Genomic DNA, 21,632 nt, shown 5'->3' with positions numbered 1-21,632 from the left:
ATCCTCTCAAGAGTATTGGAAACTATTCTCGACATGTCTGATGAATCTTTAACGCACTCACTCGATGCACTCTCCATAGGGAGTGATTTCCGCAGTCCACAATCACGTCTCATGGGCGAAAGCGATGCATTCTCATCACAACTCCCTGCGCCTTTAGAACGTCCATCTGCTTTCTCTCCCTTTCCTTACTCATCTGTGAACGACAGTACTAGTAAAAATGGCGCTTCTCGGTTCCATCAATTATTTAATGGTGGGCCTTCGGCTGCAGATGAGTCTAACTTTATGCATAAGCGTCCTTATGATTCTGCGTTAGCGAACGCCCCGCTGGTCGGATCGTCAAGTGTTTCTCGATCTAATATGTTCGGGAGTCCAGCGATGTTCAATCCATCTAGCATTCAACGCGCGCAATCACCTTTCTATTCTGGTCCATGGAGCATCTCACCACCTTCGGCTGCCCCTTTCCCTGTGCCTATTGAACGAGCAAACTCTCCCGGTAACACTAGCAATCTTTCTGCTATGATGCCTCCGAACCCCACACCTCTGCGTTTTGGAACCAACATGACAGCTCCAGCCGCTTCTCCCACGGGGGAAGCGGACATCATTCCTACTGCAATTGTGATCAAAAATATTCCGTTTAATATCAAGCGCGAACAACTTCTTCATGTCATTCGAGACCTTGGAATTCCTGTCCCTTATGCATTTAACTATCATTTCGATCAAGGCATATTCCGCGGGCTTGCATTTGCGAATTTCCACTCACCAGCAGATGCGAATGAAGTTGTGGCTGCCTTGAACGGTTTGGACGTAAGTGGCCGTAAACTGCGCGTAGAGTATAAGAAGGTTCTTCAGGCTGGAGAGAAGGAACGGATTGAAAAAGAGAAGGCGCTAAAACGGATGCAACTCCCCAATGTCAACGACAAAGAGCGAAAAAGAGACAGAGCATCCCCATCGGAGGCCAGTACAATTCCTAGCTTAGGTTCACTCAGCACAATTTCACCTGTAGCCATTTCTCCTGGAATTGGCGGCACACCGGGTCTGTCTGGCAAGGATGGCTTGCAGCGAATCACACCTGATGGCGGCAAGACTTCGCCTTATTTCTCTCGCTTACCTGTTGGAGAGGCGCAAGAAACATCACTTGATTTGAACGATGCATCCACAATGGAAGTTTATTCACGTGTCCTTGCATTTAAGGACGATCGAATGCGCGACGAACTTGCTTTCTCCAAGTCTCTGACGCCAGCAGAACGCCGTGTCGTTCATTTGGTGGCGCGAAGTTTTGGGCTGAATCACTTCACTGTCGGGTCGGGCGACGACTGCTACGTGATGGTAACCAAATCAGAGACGTCTTCGCAGGGCCTCAACAGTGCTCCCATGGACTCGCGGGACCTATCGCCATTGTTGAAGGACCGTTTCATGACAACTAATTCGGACCTGTCATCGAAAAAATCAGTTCCTGACATGCGTCGTGATGCATTCCAACCAGAGAGTTTCGGAGCCGGCAGCCCGTCTTCTTTCCATGGTCTGGCCCTACCATCTAGCAACTTGCTTCCACGCAAGTCAAACAGCAGTTTGCGTGAAGGTTTATCGGCTCCCAGCGATCCGCGCTTCGACAGTTTCAGCAATTTTGGAAGCAGTCCCAGCTCACACAATCTTTTTGCGTACCCAGTTGATACTCCGTCCGTTCCTTACATCACACGTCCTCGCAGCACAGACCTGGATGCGTTAGAATATGCTGGTTTACACGCGAATACCCTTCAGGGTTTGCATCGTTCACGTTCTCCATTGCATCGCACGCATTCACCAATAAGTCCAAACGTGCATTCAACACCTGTGACTCCTCTTGGGACTCATGCCGGTCCACTCGATCATCCATCTACGCTCTTCGGTATTCTTCCGAACAAATTGGAGCTCCCGGCAAGGCCAAGTGTAGGACCCAGCGAGTCGCTGTTGGATATTTCGCGTGTCTCATCATCACCACATCTGAAACCCCCTTCTAATGAAGATCAACTCAATCCAGCCAACTTAACATTTACGCCCTCTTCTTCATCCCAAGCCCCTTACTCTAAAGAAACTGAAAATGTGAAGAATTTGGTTACTCCAACCATTACAACAAGTTGCTCCAGTGATGATAATTGATTCTATACTTTTTACCCTATTAACGCAAACCATTGCAACAAGTGTTGATATCTCATGTCTTTTCTTATCCGAGCCAAAACATGTTCTCACTGACCACATAGAAAAATGGTTTATTTTTTATGCTAAGTCCAGGTTTATATAACATAGTACTCATCTTACTAGTTGGCTGGAATTTCTATTTTCTTAACAACTTTTCTCTTGCCCACTCTGCAATCGAGTTCCTGCGGCTTGCTGGATTCTGTTGCAGCGGTCACATGTGTTGATAATTCTCTATTGTAAGACCTTTCTCTCTCCTCCACCTCATCAAGGTGCTTGGTCCTTTAGACTTGGGGATCCATGGACAGCGTGAGCTCTCCTTCAACGCACGGCGCTCACGTTTTCTCTACACAATTTTGTCGATGGTTTTCAGAGGTACCAATTGAACCCACTTCGATCCGTATTGTGCCAATAAGACGTCGTCAGAGTAAAAATCTTCGACGCAGTCGTGACAGTGTCAAAGGTCTTTCATGGGATGGCGCCATTCCATATCTTGTGCCAGTCGATTCAGGGGAATTGTGCATATTTCTCAGCAAGCATGCTTTCACAGATGCTCGAATGTCTGGAGTCTTTATGCTACAAAATGCTAGCCCCGAAGTTGCTCGTGCGCGGTTGTTGTCGTTTTTCACACCATCATCTGTTCTCTCTGGGCCTTTGGTCACGCCGCCACCGTCAGCAATAGAAACAGTGACACCTGCATGGTCGAAGCCTCGAATTTGGTCGCAACATGCGACCGCATCCGTATGCCCTAAGAATAAGTCTGCATTGGTGATCCACTCGCCGGCTATATCTATATCCACTACGGGAACAGAGGCGACAACATCACCTCAAACTCATATCGAAGGTCCTTCTTATACATCTACGTCGCACTTGGGTTATGCAACTCAACCGCCTGCTTCGATTGAGGAATTATACTCAAATGCACACGAGTGTATGCATGCCCCTTTGACCGTTCCTGTGGGTCTAGTGAATCAGGGAAACTCTTGTTTTGCCAGTGCCGTACTTCAGATGCTTGTTTTCTGTCGACCATTGTATATGTTTTTAACGCAATTGCGCATGATGGTACCCCAAGATCTAAGTAATTCCACGCCGCTCCTTGAGGCTATCTTTCGCTTTTATTCTGAAATACCTGTCGTATCGAAACAGTTGTATGGTCTAGTTGAAAAGAGCGTTGATCCGATTTTGCCCGATTACATCTATGATGCGATGCGACTGCATAAACGCTTTGATTTGTTTCAACTTGGTCACCAGGAAGATGCCGAAGAGTTTCTTAGTCTCATCCTCAGCACCCTGCACGAAGAAGTTGTCCTTGTGTTTGCTCGGGCAATGCAACGAAAAAAGTCATCGGCATCGTTGCAGCAGCGAGCGCCGAAAAAATCAGTCGCCATGGGTGATCCATACGCAGCTTACCCGCCGCCTATGGAGTCAGACAATTCGAGCGATGAGGAAGACATTCTTGCAATGGAAGTTCAGCGGCCACCTAGTCCCGAGCAAGATGAATGGCTAGAGGTTGGTCAGAAAGGCAGGACCAGTCTTACTCGTACCAGTGGTAATACTGACACACATTCACCGGTGACACGCATGTTCGATGGCAAACTGCGCAGCACATTGTCTTGCCCAGGAGCGAAGACAAGTGTCATGGTTGAGCCTTATCGCTCATTGCCATTGGACATCCAATCCTCTCATGTGCACACTATTGAAGATGCGTTACGTCATATTACGGAGCCTGAGTTGATATCTGGTGTATGGTCTCCACAGCGGAATGCGTATGTTGACGCAACAAAACAGGTGCGCATCGAGGCACTGCCTCCCGTCTTGGTTCTGCATCTGAAGAGATTTGTATTTGATGAATTTTATGGTGTTCAAAAGAGCACGAAGCCAATCCATTTTGGCATGTCACTAGAAATCTCACCTGACATTTTAAGCACACCCTGTCGAAGAGCGTGTTCATTGACAAAGTATGCGCTATTCGGCGTTGTGTATCATCATGGACGCCTCGCCTCCGGCGGTCATTACACTGTCGCAGTGCGACGCCAAGACGATTCAGGTTGGATTCACATTGACGATACCTATGCATCGCAGATATCTGCAGAGGAAGTAATGTTCACGGGCCATAGGTCCTCCACACACAATGGCCAGGCGTACTTGCTCTTCTATCAAAAAGTCCCTCCGATCATGTGAATGTTCATCCTCAAGGATATATATATGTAATATGCCAAACCATCATTACAAGATGAGATATCTGCTATAACAGGTCATCGTCATCGTCAATGTCGTTGTCAGTGCCAAGTTTTTCCGGATGACTCGACGCAACGGTGGCTGGACGCGACGTTGCAGATGCAGCCACAAACGATGGCACGCCTGTCCGGGCAGATTTAGCCGTTTGCTGGGCCTCAATCATTGCCATAGGATCAGAAACGGAAGGTGCGGCAGTGGAAGGGGCTCTGTTCGCCGATCCTAGCACCGTTGTAGCCATATTAGCCATGTCTGTGTTGTACTGAGCTTGGACAGACCGCTTAATACGGAGCATATCACGGAAGGTGTCTTCGGTACCGTGTTCAATTTCAAATGCATTCCAGACTTTCCAAAACTCAGGCTGCGTCTTCGGATTGCAGAACTGAGATGCGTGGCCATAGATAGCACGAGCGCGCTCGGTCTCGCCAAGCTTTTGTTCCAGCGTTGCGAAGCGCAAGCACATGGATGCAGCATCACGGTCAGGTAGCACTTCAATGGCGGCTTCGTAAATTGGTCGAGTCGCGACAAGTCCGTAGTTCGCTGCTGCCTTTGCAATATAGTACAAGTACATTTCATAGCGGTCTTCATCCACTACAGCTCTTGTTGCGCGTTCATAAATACTCATAGCTTTGCGCACAAGGCCATATCTTTCTTCCAACTCTCCATATTTCAGGAATAACGGTTTGCACAGATTTGCTGGACACTTGTCTAACGCCTGTTCGAACAGGTCGCGAGCTCGCTCTAGTTTATTGCCGCCATACCGATGGACGAATTTGCTCAAGTACACATTCCACAGTTCGAATGCCACAGGGTATGTAAACAGTTCGACACCTCGTTCATATACCTTGAATGCATCCTCATAGTATTCTTGTTCTTCCAGGAACATGGCGAAGTTGATCATCGTTTGCGCATTCGCAATTTTTAGCTCAAGAATACGATCAAACGCATGTTTCGCGCTCTCAAGCGTGCCCAGAGCTTCCTCAAGATCCGTGTAGAACGCCCACAACTTTAGGCTCTTGAACAAACGGGACTGTGGAGCTAGTGAATCATCATAATAAGAGATCTGCTGTATTTTCGTGTGACTGGATGGAGGGCTTGTGGCTCGTGACATAACCCGGAGAGCTTCGTCATAATGGCCATTCCGTACTTCCATTTCGGCCCAGCTACACCATACTTCTGCAAGATCATCCACTCGTTTGAACGGTACTTTCACGGCACGTTCAAAAATCTGTCGAGCAGCGGCCACATCACGCTCCACGGCACTAGGATCTGTCCTACCCAAGCTGCCACCATCCTCGTAAAACTGAGCAAAATGAATGTAAAACTGATGCAAATTAGCCGTGGCTTTACGGGGGTTGATAGTTTCGAGCGCATTTTTGTAGGTAGCGATCACCATCTCATCATTGTCGCCCCACAGAGTCACACGCTTTTCCCATTCTTGCACGTCATCTTGGTTCCGACGCAAAAGCACATCATTCACAAGGAACGGCCGGCGTTCCATGAGCGCTTCAAAATCTTGCATGCGCCGATCAATCTCGGCTTCCTGCTGTGCTCGGTCCTTAGTGTCGGTGTTGTCATTAGCTTCATCATCTTCATCATCTTCGAGTTCTTCCATCATAAGACTGATTACGTTCTCGCTGGTTTCAGCATATGCATCAAAGATCTGCGTAAAGTCTCGAACTGTCAGAACTGTTTTCATGCCTTGCTCAAAGGTGTCCCAGGCAGTGTCAAAGTCACCGCGCTTGATATAGTATGTGGCGAGGCCTGTCCATAGGCGCCCTGCTTGGTCAGGAAACCGCGCGAGTCCATCGCGTTCCACAATCTGGCGTACAGGGAGAAGCGTGCGGTCCAAGACATTTGTTTCGGAATCCGGCAATTTGTCGTCCGGATGGCGCATTGGCAATTGTGTTTCTTCGTCAGGAGGCAAGCCGATGGATTCAGGAAACCGTTCGGCCAACTCGAGCCAATCCAGCAACAACTGATAGGGACTTTTGCCATTCGGACTCGTATACTCACCAGTCCATGCACTTCTTGCTAAACCAAGCATCCGCTTGGCAGCTTCAAGAACCCGGCGCTCTTGCACAGGCGTGAGTGAGTCGTCATCATCGTCGTCTTTTTCGTCTTCATCATGTCTCGCAATAGACCCATCTATATTATTAGCGTGGCCGTCCGCTATGCGCAAATGCTCGGGCATCTCAAGAAGCATCGCGACGTATGGCTCAGAGAGGCTCGAATCAATTCGTAAGTAGCGACACCAAACGCGTTGTGCCACCTCGCTGCCACAGATCTCTGCCCACCGCAAGTACCACCGCCAAATGTGAAGATGCAGAGAGGGAGGCAGTGTGCGTAATGCGCGATCAAAAGTTCGCCGGGCATGTGTTTTTGAAAATGTGGGAGGACAAGCAGGGTGTACAAACAGTGTGAGATAATCCAGCCAAAGTCGAGGCATTGTTGGGAGTTGCTGCAGAGCGCGCTCGTACGCTGCCGCTAGGCTGCGCCATTCTTTCCAACCCAATGTACCATCCAGGGAAAATTCCCACTTCTCTTGAGCCTCTTCACTCCGTCGTAGTTCCAGCATAGACGGACCCATTTCTAAGGCGTGTTGTGCAGACTGCAAGAGCCGATGGCGCCGGCCTTCAGCACCATCGATTGGGTCACCTAGAACGAATCGCGCACGCGCACTTAAATATCGATGCCATAGCTTGTATGATGAGGGAAAGACGGCTAATGCACGCTCGTACAAGCTCACGATTCGCTGCAATGCTAGCCGAAGGGTTTCGTCAGATAGAAAGCCTAACATTCGAACACTCGCAGAAGAGAGACCTTGATCAGGCATAGGTCGTTTGCGGAAGTTCGTCTCTTCGACATGCGAAATGTAACTCATCCATGTACGTATGTTATCAGGATTCCGCAATAGTTCTTGCTCGAGAACAATGTCATCAGTAGGTACGAGGCCTTTATGAGTGATGGGCGAGGGCACTGGGTATGTGAGCGGAAAAAGACTTGAAACACGCTCAAGCTCCGCGGCCCCACTTCTATCATCCACCGCCCTAGGTGCCATCAACGTCGTGGTCGGAGTTCGCGTCGTTGTCTTCGACGACGGCAATCCTGTCACAAATCCTACGCTGGTGCGTGCAGAAACGACACCACTTCGCTCGCGCTCAGTACGTTTCGGCCGAAATGACCATTGCTCCACCAACATCGTTCATGATAAACCTCGACGCGTGTGATGATATATTCAGTGTCTGACATATGGAGCGTTCAAACTATTGAGTCGGTAGCAGATCTGACTAGACCCTCGTAGTTTTGCCTCTGGTTCCACTAAACATGGGGCGTGACGGCGTCTACCCCTTACAAGTGCCTGATCATGTGGCTGATGATTCGCTCGATGACTATGTCACTGAGCTTATAATCGAAGAGGCTCGAATGAAAGATCCTGCATACCAACGGGAATACCGGTCGTACGTTCACGCCCACTCACGGAATTCAGTTCGTTAAGATCTCATCAGCCAAGAAATCGAACGAATAAGCGATTTCTTGCTTCAATGATCCGGAATGCCGACTCACATAATCAACGTCAAACTGTTGAGGAGGCTCGTCGCGATGCAGAGCGGCGTAGATACAAACCGAGTCGCTGGGACGTGAAGGAGCCTAGTCTTCGTGTACGAAGGGCTCTTCATAATGAAAATCAAGAGAAAGGGGGGAAAATTGCCTTACCATCTGCTCATGAGCGTCTTTGCGAGCAGTCAACTGGACGCTTACACCGTTCTCTGAGTCATCGCTCCCGCTCACCGACGAGGTCGCGAGAGGCATCGCCAGAGGCAGGGCCGCCACCACCACCTAAGATGCGTCAATGGGATTTGGGGAAAAATATGTACTTTTAGCCACATCTATAGACGTCACTTGTACCACATAGTTATTACCAAAGCAAGTAAAGGCATGAGCAATGCAAAGCACATCATCATCGAAGAATGCAATGGACCAGAACTGGGCACCCTGATGGTCACAGAATGAATCGAATTTATCCCCGAATTTAAACTTTCGACGTACAAAGTTTGATCCGCGGGGTGGAAATCATATTTGCCGTTCTTAACTGTGATAACAGGCCGCGAATCATCATCATACATGTATTCAGGGACGAAGATTTCTGTAACTTGGCTCATTTTTGAGCTTGATGGAAGCTCTGTGCTTTTCCATGAAAAGGTAAACTTGCGTGTGTGCCGATCCCACGAAGTCGATAAGGGAATTCCTGCCACTTTACACGCATAAGGACGAAGAATACCTTCTAGTGCACGTCCACCGCTGTATTCTTGCTCATGCACGCGTCGGTTGCGCGCATCTTGAGCATGAGGCTCCATATTGACGATCGAAAAATCTTCCATATTCCATATATCTCCGTGAGCAACTGAATTAGAGGGATTATAATTCCAAAGTGTAAATGCAGCCCAATTACGCTCCAAAGCAGACACAAGTGCATCAAGCAACGCGATTTGAACACGGTAATCACCCGGTGTCTTGTTCAGGGAATCATTGACATCGAAAGGGATGCCAACCTCACCAATCAAGATCGGAACATCGCCCAAAGCTTCGCGACCGCGCCTGCAGAGCGTTGTAATTTGATGTAAGTAGCTTTTGGGTTAGATCGAGTCCATTATACTTTCATACGTACTTGCGGCAGAGACCACGAGTACCAAAGTACAGAGCAGATGGCAGAAACATGCCGCGGCTCAGTCCTTGGACATTCACACTCATGCCTTTGTATGACTTGAAAAAAAGCACATTCAAGTCGTAGAAGTGCGGCGCATAGACAAAGTTTGTAGGGCGCGGAGGGCGCATGATGGTCTGTGTTGTGTCCCGATGTGGCAAGCCACCTCGGTCATCCCAGCGAGGCATGAATTCATTTGGTATAGGTTCCACGAGTATCAATAGAGAAGGCGCTGCTTTGCGGAGACTAATTTTAGAGTTCGTAAGCTCGTTTCTGCATCACATACCGCTGATCAAATTTTTGCACAAAGGGTGCGTAAAAATCTTTGTACCACTCAACTCGACGTCGCTGTTGCCCAGGACGAGGATCGACGCGGAAGTAGTCCGCTTGCAACACAACAGGCTTCTGCTTTGCTTCATCCCAGTCCCAAACGCCATGTTCCCTCCAGAGACACCCATCCTGCTGTCGAGTATTGGGAAAAGCAATGGAATCATTGCGCTGGAGCCACGCCAGTCGACCACATGGATCGACACGCGTATAGTGTGAAAGCCGTGAAGGCAAAGGCCACGTCTTTGTGTAGAAAGGAATGTTTTGTACGTGTCCATCGCCCAATGCGAGGCTCTGCAATGCAGACGGATAATGGCCGATATGCAAGTCCGTGTTGTAATTCCATCGATCAAATGAATACAGGTTTACATAGCCACGGTGCGGTTCGTTCATAAGCTAGTGTAAGAGACCAACGCCCTCACTCGAGTTCCACCATTTATACGTACTTCCAGACCTACCAATGCCGAGCAGGGAGTCAGTGCCTCGACAAGCTGAGCATATGCTTCGATATATGCGTTTTGGAGAAAATACTGGATGTTGATGGCTTGATCTTCGCGCAATGCCGACCCGTCAGTGTCGCAAAGTAGACACATCCGTGGAGCAAATACGTTTCCAGCCCAGAAAAGCGTATTCATGGTACAAGGGGCTAGTTTCTGGTAGCCTGACGGCCAATTAAATGGTCCAGTGGGCTCGGCTTTGCCACGAGAGTCGCTTTTCATAGGAATACCATCTGCCTCAGGCACAAGAGCCGCTCCTGTAGCGACTAGGTGATCTATACGCATACCAGCTGCACGAAAAGTCTTTGGTCAGCCTAACTTTGTACGAACCCAGCCAGGAGCTCCGCTTCCACCACACAGCCGGCTCCATACGTCTTGGTGTGCATTGATGATGCACTTCAAACCGTACGCGGAAAAGACGGCTAACAATTCGCGCAGGTATGCCACGTATTCCTGGTCAATAGGGTATGCAGGACAAGGTCCATCGTGCGAAAGTGCCTCCCAAGTTACAAGGAGTCTTACCAAGGTCAGGCCCCACTTTCGCAAGCGAGCGCAATGCTCAGGAGCCTGAAATAAGTTGCTGCTGACGCATCGTGATGCAGACATACCTCATCGAGTGAAAACGGTCGGTCTACAAATGAGACATGCTCTGGATTTGCATACGTTTGTTGCAAATCGAGCGGCTTACTCGGCCTAGCTGTGTGAGAGACTGGATAGGAACAACTAAGATCACATACAATTTGCTTGCGCCACCCACGTTCACACCACGAAGAAGAAGCACACGTCCGTATGCATCGCGAAAATGGCACCCATCTAGGTTAATAGCACCACCCAGAGAAGTGTTTGACAAGTCATGTGCCACCATGATCAGGGAGTTGTGTGTGGGTTCTAAGTCAACACAATTCGATGGCCTGAAATGTGAGGTGACTATAAAGTGTTGCGTGCATTCTTTCTCTCCTCACGTCACGCCCCTCCACATGTAATCGAGTACGTGGGGTCCGTGATGACAATGGAACACATGATGTTGCCATGATGTTGCAAGTACTATATTAATCTACGTCGTAACCACCAAGATGGCGCAGGTGCATATCTGGTCGCCTGTCTGTAAGAGATGCAGGACCGCCAGCGGACCAAAGCGAGCTCATCGGCAGGGATGAAAGTGGTGAAGAATGAGAGTGATTGGTCGGAGAAAATGTGCGTGTTGTGCCGCGTGGAGCCGCGTGAGGAAATAAAGGTTCGTGCAATAACTCTGCCATAGGCTGGCTACGTCTGCGAGTGAACTTGGATGCGTCATGAGGTCGCCGAAACGTCTCACTTGTTGGTCCGATCGACATTGCTTTTTGCTGTCTGTATTGCCGGGGTGTATAATAGTACATAGATGATGTGTTTGGGACTGAGGGTTTATCGAAAGCAGTGTTCGAGACTTGAGTAGACCGCCTCTCTCGAAGGATCAGAAGAAGCGCGTCAGTCATGCTGCGTACATTATCGTCACTGTAGTTGAGGAGCTTGCCGAGTTCAGCATCCAGATAGGCTGCAGAGCCCAAGTCGGAAGCGTCTTCGGGGTCAGATATCCATTGTTCGCCCATGCGTGCGTCTAACACACGCATCAGTAGGCGACGCAGCCCTTGGTTAACGGTGTCTGTGAGATTGGCGACAGTTTCTAACTGCTCCATGAGCTCTGTAGATAGTCCTGGACCACCAGTACAGCTTTCTCGTTGTTTGCGGCATTGGGCAAGAGCCAAGTGCATATTTTGTCGATGTCGTGAAGGCATACCTGAAGCAGGGGCGTTCACGATAGGACGTGTGTAAATCTTCGATGTACTTTTTGACTGGCTTGGGTCTAATGACGTGAAGGCCACGGGCGACTCGAGATGAGCGTCCTGCATGCGTGCGGCGAGTGAGTCGAGACTGGTGCTTCTGGGTGTTTGAAATGACGTCTTGGGTATCAATGAGCTGGATTTAGAAGGTACGCTGTGCGGCCAGCGCCGAACGGTTTTTTGTCCATGTAAATATTCTTCACCCAAGTCAGCGGGATCAGGGCGGATATTCGAAGCCTCACCCTCGCGACGATCAAAACGATCTCTGCGCATTTTCGCTCCCACTGACGGTGAGTCGTGAGGATGTTCGAAGCTTTGGTCCAAGGATTTCGACGAAATTGATGCAGGAATATCTTTCCATGCCTTCGGGCGTCGTATATTTGGACTCGTTGAGCGAGGTGTAGAGTGCAAACGACCTTCGGCGAGAAGGCGCATAACTTCGACTTCGTGGATCTCGCTGCGTCGTTTATAATCGGAGCTAATTGTCGAGTGATGGCTTTCTGTGCCTACACTATGTCGGGGAGTCTCGGTCATGAATCCCTCTCGCGACAATACCACTGCGATCGCTTTCAAGCTGGCGCCACAATTGAAGCTACTGTTCACGCTGCTACTTTTAGAGATAAGCAGCTGGGCGACGCCTGAAAGTGCAAGCGTGTATCAAGACGTGCGGGCCTCCACCTGCGACATTATGCTGCAAGGGTGGTAGCTAGCAAGATGGATGTACGTGGGGTCTTTCGGCTATGTCATGGTTCGCGTGCTATTTCGACTGTGACTGAGAAAAGCTTCTGCACTTCAGCCGAGTGCATCAAATTTCACATGCCAAATATAGTAGCACGGCGTGATGCGTGGTACGGGGTCAAAGCCTATCATCTCTGATCACGTCCTTCACTTGAATGAATTGCTGCTATGTACACTGTAAGGATGGTCGCATAAGAGGAACAACAAAAGTGACATATTCTCGAAAACTCTCGTACATATACACACATGCTTGAAGGTATCAACAATGTCCTGCAAATATCGGCAAGAGCAACAAATAAAGACAGACGGCTTTGGCGCAATGGATACATAGTTGTACGAGGATCGGTCGGTGGAGGTCGTTCTTTCAATATTCATTCAAAGCACGCGTATGGCTGAATCCCACCGACCAGGTTAGCGTGCAACTTTATCACCACATTAAGACTTTTGCGCAAGCTTGATGACTTCTTTTTCAAGATTTTTTAGACCTTTCTTGAAGTCGGAGTCATACGAGCTTGGCTTTTTACCGTTCTTGGAAAAGATCTTGTTCTCGATGTACATCGAAGTCGTATCAGCCAGATACTGCTGCTCGAATCCGACGCGCGACAGGGCCATTAAGCCTGCTAATGCCTTTGCAGTGAGGAACCCATCAGAATAACCCCTAACCGAGCTCTTCGAGCCCCTGCGTTCGAGCACCGAGGCGTGCGGTTTGTTCAAGCCACGATGATGAAACACGTGTTTGTGCTTCTTTGAGTGATGACCAGAAGATGCGGTGCGAGAAGACGAAGAAGAATGGGTGTGATGAGTGTGGTGGTGGTGATGGTGATGGTGACTGGACGTTGGCTTATGCTTGGTTGAATGATGGTGTGTTGACGATGAAGACGACGTGAGTTTGGACGAACGGTTGTGCGAATCTTTTTGAACAGCAGCGTTTCGACCGTACGAATGTCCTTCAGCTGTCGAAGAAGTTGCAGGTAAGATGGCCGTGCTTGCGGTCTCCGAGTTGCCACTTTTCGATCCACAAAGCCCAGCTGCCCTGTTGTTCGTCGACTTTTTAAGCGAATATTCGGCCGGAAGTCTCTGTTTCATAATATCAGAAACGATCGATGGCAGTGAGTTGCTCAAAACCGACCCATCCAGACCCCATACGTTGTATGTTTTGTCCAGGTACTTGGAACGCGCAGACTTGAAACACCATCCAGCATTGTTGTCGCAGTTTTCCATGTTCCAGCTCCAGAATATCACACCTGCCGTAGCATTTAGGTACGTATCCGTTTGGGCCTTACAGAATTCCGACATGGCCTTTTTCTGATTTTTCGACGAGCGCAACGAGTTAGGGTTGAGCGCACAAGACCATTCGCCGACAATCATATTTCCACGAGCCGTACTGGACATGTCTGACATAGACTCCTGAACGTGTCCTTTGATCTGCGATGTGTGCTTTGAGGCCGTCATATCTCGGTCTTGTTTTGTGTACACAAAGTAAGAGTGAGTATCCTGGACGACGAAGTCGCTGCGCTTGCTGACGAATTCGGCTCCTTCCGATGGGTTAAAAGCGTCATGGAAGTACAGGGGCATGGAGCTAGCTTGCTTCGATACCTTGCGCATGGCATCCATCGCAGAGCTATACCAAGGCCAGAGGCGCTTGTCATTGTGTGGCTCATTGAGTAGCTCAATGCCAATGACGTTCGAGATGTTCTGCACTTCATTCATGAGCCAAAGCAGGAGTTTGGTCATCCTTTCCCGATTCTCTTTTTTGAAGAAATGCACTTTCCCGTCTGCAACACCTGAATGTGGCTCGCCATTTTGAGAACCATACGCGCCATGCATATCAATCAAAACACCGATGTCATTCTCATCAGCATACTTGATGGCACGGAGGATATACTTCCATGAGTTCTTGTACACGTCAGAGTATGGCTCGAATGGTGTGTCCTTCGTGAAGTTAGAACCAGGAAAGTTCCAGTAGCCGATAGGAAGACGCAACGTATTGATACCCATAGCCTTCATTTCCTCAAAGTCCTTGGCCTGAATCCATGTATCCCAATGCTTTTCCAAGCGCGCCCGAGCACTCTGAATTCCTTTCTTCGATTTGCCGTAGCCTTTGAGAATATCCAATTCACTTGCCTTGGAACCCGAAGCACAGCTGAAAAGTGAGGGAGACATCCAGTTTTCTTGCACGAACCAAGCACCGCCATTGACACCCACCTGCTTTCGATAACGCATCATGTTAGCACGAGTAGAATTGTAAGAAGGAAATTGCACCTCCAGTGTGCTATTAGACTTGTAGTCATCGAGAATCTTGCATCCGCTGCCCACAGTCTTGCCAGACGAATCGCCATCGCTTGATGCGATCCGACCATCATCGTTTGATAGTGTGGATGAAATATTTAGGATCGATGGCAAGCCCCAAGAGTCCGATGGGTGCTTTGATGACCAAGACTCACCATCGTTCACTGTATTCACGCGGCCATGGGATGAAGACCCGCTCGTACTCGAATCCACAATGGGGATGGGCTTGTAGTTGGCAATCGAAAGAGACAAAGCAGATGCCACTTTTGTAAAGTCCAAAACTGAAGAGATGACCTGCATCTTGATTCAGAGGTGAATGCAACAATAGAAAACAGCAACAACAGAAGCAACAAAATGCAGCAGTCCCGACCGGCGGTGATGTGCGTCTATTTTCCACGACCAGCGTGATCAAAAATGGAAGATTGATCTCTCTTGCGAAGAAAGGGTGATGCTCTCGACGCCAGGCCAAGAGCCAAGAGATAAGGGGCAGGTAGAAGAAACTGGAGAAGGGGATATATAGGTTTGGTTAAACTCTGTGCGTCCAGCGCAACAAGAGCAAAGATTAGAGGGTGACAGTGACAATGAAAGAAAAGGGGAGGTAGAGTGAGGGTGAGAATGGATCAATTTTTTGACATCCTATATACTCTTTGTTCACTTCAGCCTTGTCACACAAGCGCGCCAAATTGCACTTCAACATCCACTCTCGCACGTCGACGATAAATGAAGTAACTCTACCTCCACCCTTAACAAGGCACATGTCCAATCACACTCACGCTAAGAGGACTGCGTGTGGCGTTACATCGATGCGCCCGCGTGTCTCACCCAACACAGCAACAGACGTTTTGGTCGTTTTAAGCTGTTCGCAACCCAAAGATCTGGCGATGCATTAGCACGGCAATTTTGACCACATGGGCGGCGCGTCCCAAATTTTCTAATCCACGTGCGACGCTGCCGGTACCTGAAGGCGGATTCAGCAGCGTTGATCCAAAGACAAGGCCAATATTGTGGGCGGCCATGAGATTCATCTTGCTGCATTTGGCAACTAGCGTCAAATGATACGTCACGCGTTGCAGTGCAAGGTAGTGACATCGAGGGAAAAGCCGTACAATGTCGCGCATGGCTTTAACGCGTACATCGTGCTGGATGATACGCTCCGTTTCGATCAAGGCATCGTAATAAGCGAACGGCACTACGGGCTCGGGAAGTTCACGAAGCCATAGTTTCACAGCACTTGTCAACACATGAATGTCAATGTGCGCTAGTGAAATTTGGTGGATAGGTTGTGTATCAAGCATCCGCTGTAGCGACTCCATCGCGTTGCGTGTGCCACTGATGCGGTAGATCCCTTGCTCATTCAATCCACGAGATTCAATTTCCTCCAGCACCCGCTCAATCACAGGTGGCAACGGCAGGTTGCCTGTCCTCAAAGCAAGCTCACGGAGCGGCACACCAAAAACGCGTCCTGCACTAGCGCGACCAAGATACTCAGCGACTTGAGCCGCATATGTGCCAGCGTCGAACGCTTCGGCCATGCGTACGTTGGAGAGTGCCTGCAAAGACGCAATCCAGCGGCAAAATTCGTCGTAGTTTGGTAGCTTCAGTGTGCACTTTTGTCCACCTGGCGCGCACAGCTGAAGCACGAAAGGGTGTTGATGGTAAGGCCAAACTGAAAGCGATGCACCCGTGCAGCGAAACGCATAAGAGACACGCATGGTTGGCACAGCGCGAAGAAGCGAGTCGTCTGGATGGTGTGGAATGTTCGGAATTGGCGGAATCTCTGGCATCTTGGGCGCAACGGGGGCTACCGGCGTAGGCAGCTCGACGGAATCTAACAATGCGGCCTCTGCTGCCTTGTGCTGGGGTGGTAGCACAGATAAACCTTTAATTGACAAGCGTTTTTGCTCACGGGCCAGCTCCAGGCCAGCGAATAGCTGGACGGGGGCTGGAAAAGGGAACCCTTGAAACGAGGCTTCGAGAGCTGCATCTTCCATCACAACAGTCCAGGACCATGTCGCTTTACTGACAAAATCGCGAAGCCATACGAGTCGAGCTCGTGCGACATCCAACGAAAGATCTGTTGTCAAGCATTGTCTTTGCAAATGGATCGAATCCGTTATCAGGTCCATCGCTGACATGTAACGACTAAACTCTAAGAGGTGAGACGCTTGCGTCTGCCGCGCTTTGGCACGCGCAGCCCAATTTGCTAGCACCGTCATCGTCCAGCCAATATCAGGCGTGCAAGGCGGAAGCCCGGGTGGTAGTGTGTCTGGTGCGTGGGCAAGCAAGTCAGCCCATACACGAACGCCGCGACTCGTTGCGAGATGCTCCCAAGCAGCTCGATGTGCTTGAGAACGAGCGCTGGTGAGGCCCTCTAACACAGCGCTCTCAAGGAACGTCAGTGGAAGTGGGGAGCGGATTTCAGGCGCAGATGCGCTCGAGCGACGTATGCGATGTGCCATTGAAGCACGGCTAAGTAGGACGGCATCGATAAGGCGATGGACCCTCTCCATACGTCGGTCTAGGCCAATGCGCGGCTCAGTTACCTGGGTCTCTGTCCAATCGCGGATGACTTCGTGAATTCGACACAGTTCTCGCACCGAAGGCGGCAAAACATCGAATAGCGACGCATCTTTCGAAGCACGCGTGTAGGGAAGAACGGGTGATGGTAAGAGTCGGAGAAGGCAAAAAATACTCAGGGACGCATTGGGTTCTTCCGTCACAGCCTCAAGCCAAGCGTCGCGCGCGGTATGCATTTGCTCAAATACGACCATGGTAAGGGCCAAGTCGTGTGCCTGGAGCAGTGAGTATGGCAATGCCATCATCGACTCTAAATAGACCACGAGATCCGTCGCAGAAAGAGACCAATCAAACGCGCGTGCCACAGTGGGCATCGGTGTGGACGCTGTCGTCGAGAAGCAGTCAAGTCCCATAGCAGAGATTGCGCTCGTCGTGAGCGTTGGGAAAATGGAGAAAAGCTGGTGAATTGCTTCAACAAGCACAGGCGAGTCTGATGCAATGTTGGTACACTCAGCAAGAATCTCATGGAGAAATTTGTATAGCGTGTCGAAGAGAACAAGATCGGCAATCCATTCCCGCGGATATAGCTCGAGCCAACGCTGCAAGACCTCCAGTACATGCAAGCGAATCTGAATCACCCGCTGTGCATCCATTGGCTCGCGAGCATACTGGGCATTCGGGGGGCGCGTCCATGACGGGAACTGGTTCGGCACATGCATACGAGCGTGAAGCGCCATTTCTCGACAAGCACTCTCAGCGGCATGCCAGCGATGCATCAAAGCTTCCAAAAGACCAGCAGGTGAGATCCAGCCTCGGTAAGACAATAGGCATGCGTCGAGGAAGGCCTTAAAGTCCAAGTCGACACCCAGCACTTGGTATCGAACTGGATTTGAGCGAGGCTCAATTGGTGCGCGAACGATGAGATGCGCCGTACCTAGTACCAAGATATCCAAGAGTCGTCTGCTCGAAGCTGCACGCACTTCTACTGAAAACCGTCGTTTTGGCAGCTCCGTAGGCGGCACATCGTTAGGGCTTGCCGGACCGATGGACGGCTTCGACAGCGACTTTGAGCCCCACAACTGCGGGTGCATCGGATACAACACCAGCTCATCGTTCATCAAGATTTCTTCCTTGTGCGTCACTGCACGAGCTGCGCATCGAGGTAGCGACGCATACGCCATATCCGTTTTATCGCCAATGAAGACGTCGTTGCGTACCATGATCGAGTCAGCAATCAATCTGGTCGGCATGAGAGCGGCAAATGGAGTGGGAAACGTGAACAAGGTGTCCGCATCCGGCACAGACGTCGTCAACCAATCAGTCGGCTTGTCGACGTATGTGTGTTCCATGACACAGCCATCAGCGATGACGGCGCTGCCGACGTAGTCCGTCAAGCCAGTCTGCAGCACAAACTCATACGTTGACAGTCGCTGAAATAAGGCCTGATACTCGGGAATCGGTGCTGGCCCCATGGGCATTGGCATACCTCGTTCAAATAGCGAGCCGATTCGCAAAGCCAAAGAGCGGACTCGATTAAACTCTGGCTCCTGAGATGCCACCGGTACTTGGACGCGTGCGGGCGCTGCTTCATTCGAGGATGATGCATCAAGGATACCGGCATTGCCAAAATACGGCACACCGCCGGGTGTCATCGCGACATGACCTGCACCGTCGATTGCCAAGATCGGCTCGACAGGCGCATGCACACCTTCTATCCAGCCAAACTGCGTTAATTTGGGCGACCAGTGCAAAGTGACCAAATCACGTTTCGTCGTGGGAAGTCCGCGCCAAAGCATGTCGAGTGATGCGACAGCTCGTGAGCACAACGCCGCACACACAGCCACCCATCCGGCTAAGTCACCATTATGAAGCAGACTTGCAGCTATGCTGATCCAATGTTGAAGAACAAGGGCTCGATCGAGTTCAACGGCCTCTCCCTGACGCTCAGGGGCCTCGTCTACCAGCAGCTGGCGCAATATCACATGTGTGATCCAGTGTGGGCGAGTGGCATCGAACCGGAATGAGCGCAGAATTGTCTCAGTCACACTGCTGGAAAGCCGGTATGCAGTCACAGGCACACGGAGAAAGGCCATGAGCCTATCCACGTGAAAACTTTGGATCTGGCGTGCCACTTCACTTGGATCTTGACGGACGAGGACCGCAGCATTCCAACATTGTGATAGTGGGGCCAAGTCAATTCGACCAGGATTTGAAGCAAGACGTGTACTGTTCAGCCAATCCGTTGGCATACACGGATCATGTTGTTGGACTTGCATCTGCCACTCACACAACTGCTGCCTCATTGGGGCGTACGATGAAGTCTCGATTTGTGCAAGCTGCGTAATAAGCGCATCAAGCTCGTGAAAAAAGCGGTGCTCATGACCAGCATGCAAAAGTGGGCGCTTCCAAAGCAATAAGTCAACAAATAGAGCTACGCGTTGAATACCCGCGTTCGCTCGCGTGCACATGCCCAAGTATTCTCGCAGAGCTAGCAGAAACATGTGCCATGGAACATGTGTCGTGCCAAGAGAATAAAATACCAGATGAAGAAACGTTTTCGTATCAGTTTCGCAACGCTCTGGCCCGTACGCAGGTTGCTGTGTTCCAAAAACAAGCTCATGAGCAAGGGCCGCTGGCGTGCCACGATCAATACGGGCAGCCCAAGAACCTGGACATCCGCTGTCTGGTACGAGCAATAGCTCGGGATGGGTCTGAAAACTTTTCCACGTTGTTTCATTGTCGCTCTCTTCAACTGTAGTCACTGTGCTTGAGTCAGGCAAAGTAGTTGCATGACTTTCTGTTTCTTCCTTGTCTGAATCGGGCGACAACACACTGACCTCATCTGAGGCCGTAATTGATGTAGGCCACTGAGTAGAACGGATTTGGAATGTACGACGAACTTCTGGGACCATAGTCGCAGGAACTTTGAAGAACATTAGGGTCTCATGAACGAGCATGGCCTTGAAGGGACGCCACCCATGCCCTGGGTCCTTGCTACTTTGATTGCTCATGGCATCCGTAAGCCAAGCCATGCTAAACAAACCTGCACTACGCTTAACAAAACCAACCATTACAACTTCATCCTGTTCAACTTCATTTCCATGCGATGCCGTGTTTGTAAAGCGCATCTTACCACGACGCCAGCGGGAGATAATAGAACCACTGAAGTGCGACACGCTCTTGTTACTGCTCGATGACGTTGATATGGATCCTAGACCTCTGCTCGTAGTCCTCTGCAGAGCACCACCCGTCAAAACGGTGGGAAGCGGAGAATGACTCGCCGCGATGTCAGGACCGTCGTGCATATGCAAAATTTGAAGGGCAGAATAAACCGATTGTTTCGTGGTGTCGCGCTGTAGTATCTTGCTGGAGCTTTCCGTTGATCTGCGTTTAGCTAAATCTGTCGTTGATGGTGATCCGCTTGCAAGACGCAGTGGTGTCATTCAATCACGGGCGGAGAGCCAAGTGACATGTGCCCCCAATATGCGCCATTTAAATGAACCTCCTAGCGATTAGTTATTGAATTATGGCGTAGCATATTGGCATGCATCAATGCAAGATACTATGCATACAAGTTGTGTCGCGATGTTGTCTCTGGACGACAACATGTCAAATGAAGATTAGCTCGTCCCTGGTTAGGATCAGACAGCGATACAAATACATAGATAGCCGTCGGCACACGCCACTCGGCAATTTTACGTGGTCAAGTCTGAAAAATATTTCTAGCCATTCGACTCTCGAGCCCACACCCCCTGCATACAAGGATGACCATTCGCGGATCTATGTGTAAGCGCGCCGATGGAAAAGGTTCAAGAAATAAGCGATAGGCCATGATGTCCATAAAGAGAATGAGAAGACGTGCCTATGAACAGAGTCCTATGCACAGAAACGACTGGTATCAGCATAGAAGGCTAAGTGCTGCTCAGTTCACACTCGTGATATTGTGCGTGCACAACAAACGCGTGGGCGTAACATGGTCATAAACAAGTATCCGACAAATGGCACATGCATTCACTGATGAGCTTGCCACGCAGAGTCAAAGCACAGCTAATGATGCTCATCGTGGTGATCTCCATGGTGGTCCCAAGGGTGACGCCATCCCTACATAGAAAATGCAACGTAACAAAGTCCAATCATTAGCCAAATGAGCAACATGAACAAATGTGTACACAGGTTGAAGAAGCGTCATGTTAGCATACCATCTCGGAAATCGAGGTTAGACTCTTCATCTCCCCCTCTCTCATATGCTACACACCAATAGCACTGGACCGTCTTCTTTCGCTCGCACAAGAATCCAGAACCACATCATGCCACCCAGTAGCGTAGCGGCAGCAC

At 49.9% G+C, this 21,632-nt stretch overlaps 7 protein-coding genes across 7 annotated transcripts; 2 read left to right on the top strand and 5 right to left on the bottom strand.

Moving 5' to 3' along the window:
* Positions 1 to 33: 33 nt before the first annotated feature.
* Positions 34 to 2,136, top strand: MGL_2824 (uncharacterized protein; the record flags this gene model as incomplete). The annotated part of the gene is made up of 1 exon (XM_001729786.1): positions 34 to 2,136. One exon carries the CDS (start codon positions 34 to 36, stop codon positions 2,134 to 2,136), a length of 2,103 nt encoding a protein of 700 aa, XP_001729838.1.
* A 594-nt stretch (positions 2,137 to 2,730) lies between these two features.
* MGL_2823 (uncharacterized protein) lies at positions 2,731 to 4,353 on the top strand (the record flags this gene model as incomplete). The annotated part of the gene is made up of 1 exon (XM_001729785.1): positions 2,731 to 4,353. One exon carries the CDS (start codon positions 2,731 to 2,733, stop codon positions 4,351 to 4,353), a length of 1,623 nt encoding a protein of 540 aa, XP_001729837.1.
* Positions 4,354 to 4,417: 64 nt separating this feature from the next.
* MGL_2822 (uncharacterized protein) lies at positions 4,418 to 7,609 on the bottom strand (the record flags this gene model as incomplete). The annotated part of the gene is made up of 1 exon (XM_001729784.1): positions 4,418 to 7,609. The coding sequence occupies one exon, from the start codon at positions 7,607 to 7,609 to the stop codon at positions 4,418 to 4,420; it is 3,192 nt and encodes a 1,063-aa protein (XP_001729836.1).
* Positions 7,610 to 9,364: 1,755 nt separating this feature from the next.
* On the bottom strand, positions 9,365 to 9,832 carry MGL_2821 (uncharacterized protein; the record flags this gene model as incomplete). Its single annotated transcript, XM_001729783.1, has 1 exon — positions 9,365 to 9,832. The coding sequence occupies one exon, from the start codon at positions 9,830 to 9,832 to the stop codon at positions 9,365 to 9,367; it is 468 nt and encodes a 155-aa protein (XP_001729835.1).
* A 1,153-nt stretch (positions 9,833 to 10,985) lies between these two features.
* On the bottom strand, positions 10,986 to 12,287 carry MGL_2820 (uncharacterized protein; the record flags this gene model as incomplete). The annotated part of the gene is made up of 1 exon (XM_001729782.1): positions 10,986 to 12,287. One exon carries the CDS (start codon positions 12,285 to 12,287, stop codon positions 10,986 to 10,988), a length of 1,302 nt encoding a protein of 433 aa, XP_001729834.1.
* Positions 12,288 to 12,926: 639 nt separating this feature from the next.
* On the bottom strand, positions 12,927 to 15,080 carry MGL_2819 (uncharacterized protein; the record flags this gene model as incomplete). The annotated part of the gene is made up of 1 exon (XM_001729781.1): positions 12,927 to 15,080. One exon carries the CDS (start codon positions 15,078 to 15,080, stop codon positions 12,927 to 12,929), a length of 2,154 nt encoding a protein of 717 aa, XP_001729833.1.
* A 551-nt stretch (positions 15,081 to 15,631) lies between these two features.
* Positions 15,632 to 20,740, bottom strand: MGL_2818 (uncharacterized protein; the record flags this gene model as incomplete). Its single annotated transcript, XM_001729780.1, has 1 exon — positions 15,632 to 20,740. One exon carries the CDS (start codon positions 20,738 to 20,740, stop codon positions 15,632 to 15,634), a length of 5,109 nt encoding a protein of 1,702 aa, XP_001729832.1.
* Positions 20,741 to 21,632: the final 892 nt, after the last annotated feature.

This window comes from Malassezia globosa (genome assembly GCF_000181695.2).
Source record: "Malassezia globosa CBS 7966 chromosome Unknown mgl_sf_7.1, whole genome shotgun sequence".
Taxonomy (NCBI): Eukaryota; Fungi; Basidiomycota; class Malasseziomycetes; order Malasseziales; family Malasseziaceae; genus Malassezia; species Malassezia globosa.
This window is presented reverse-complemented; position numbering and strand designations above follow the sequence as displayed.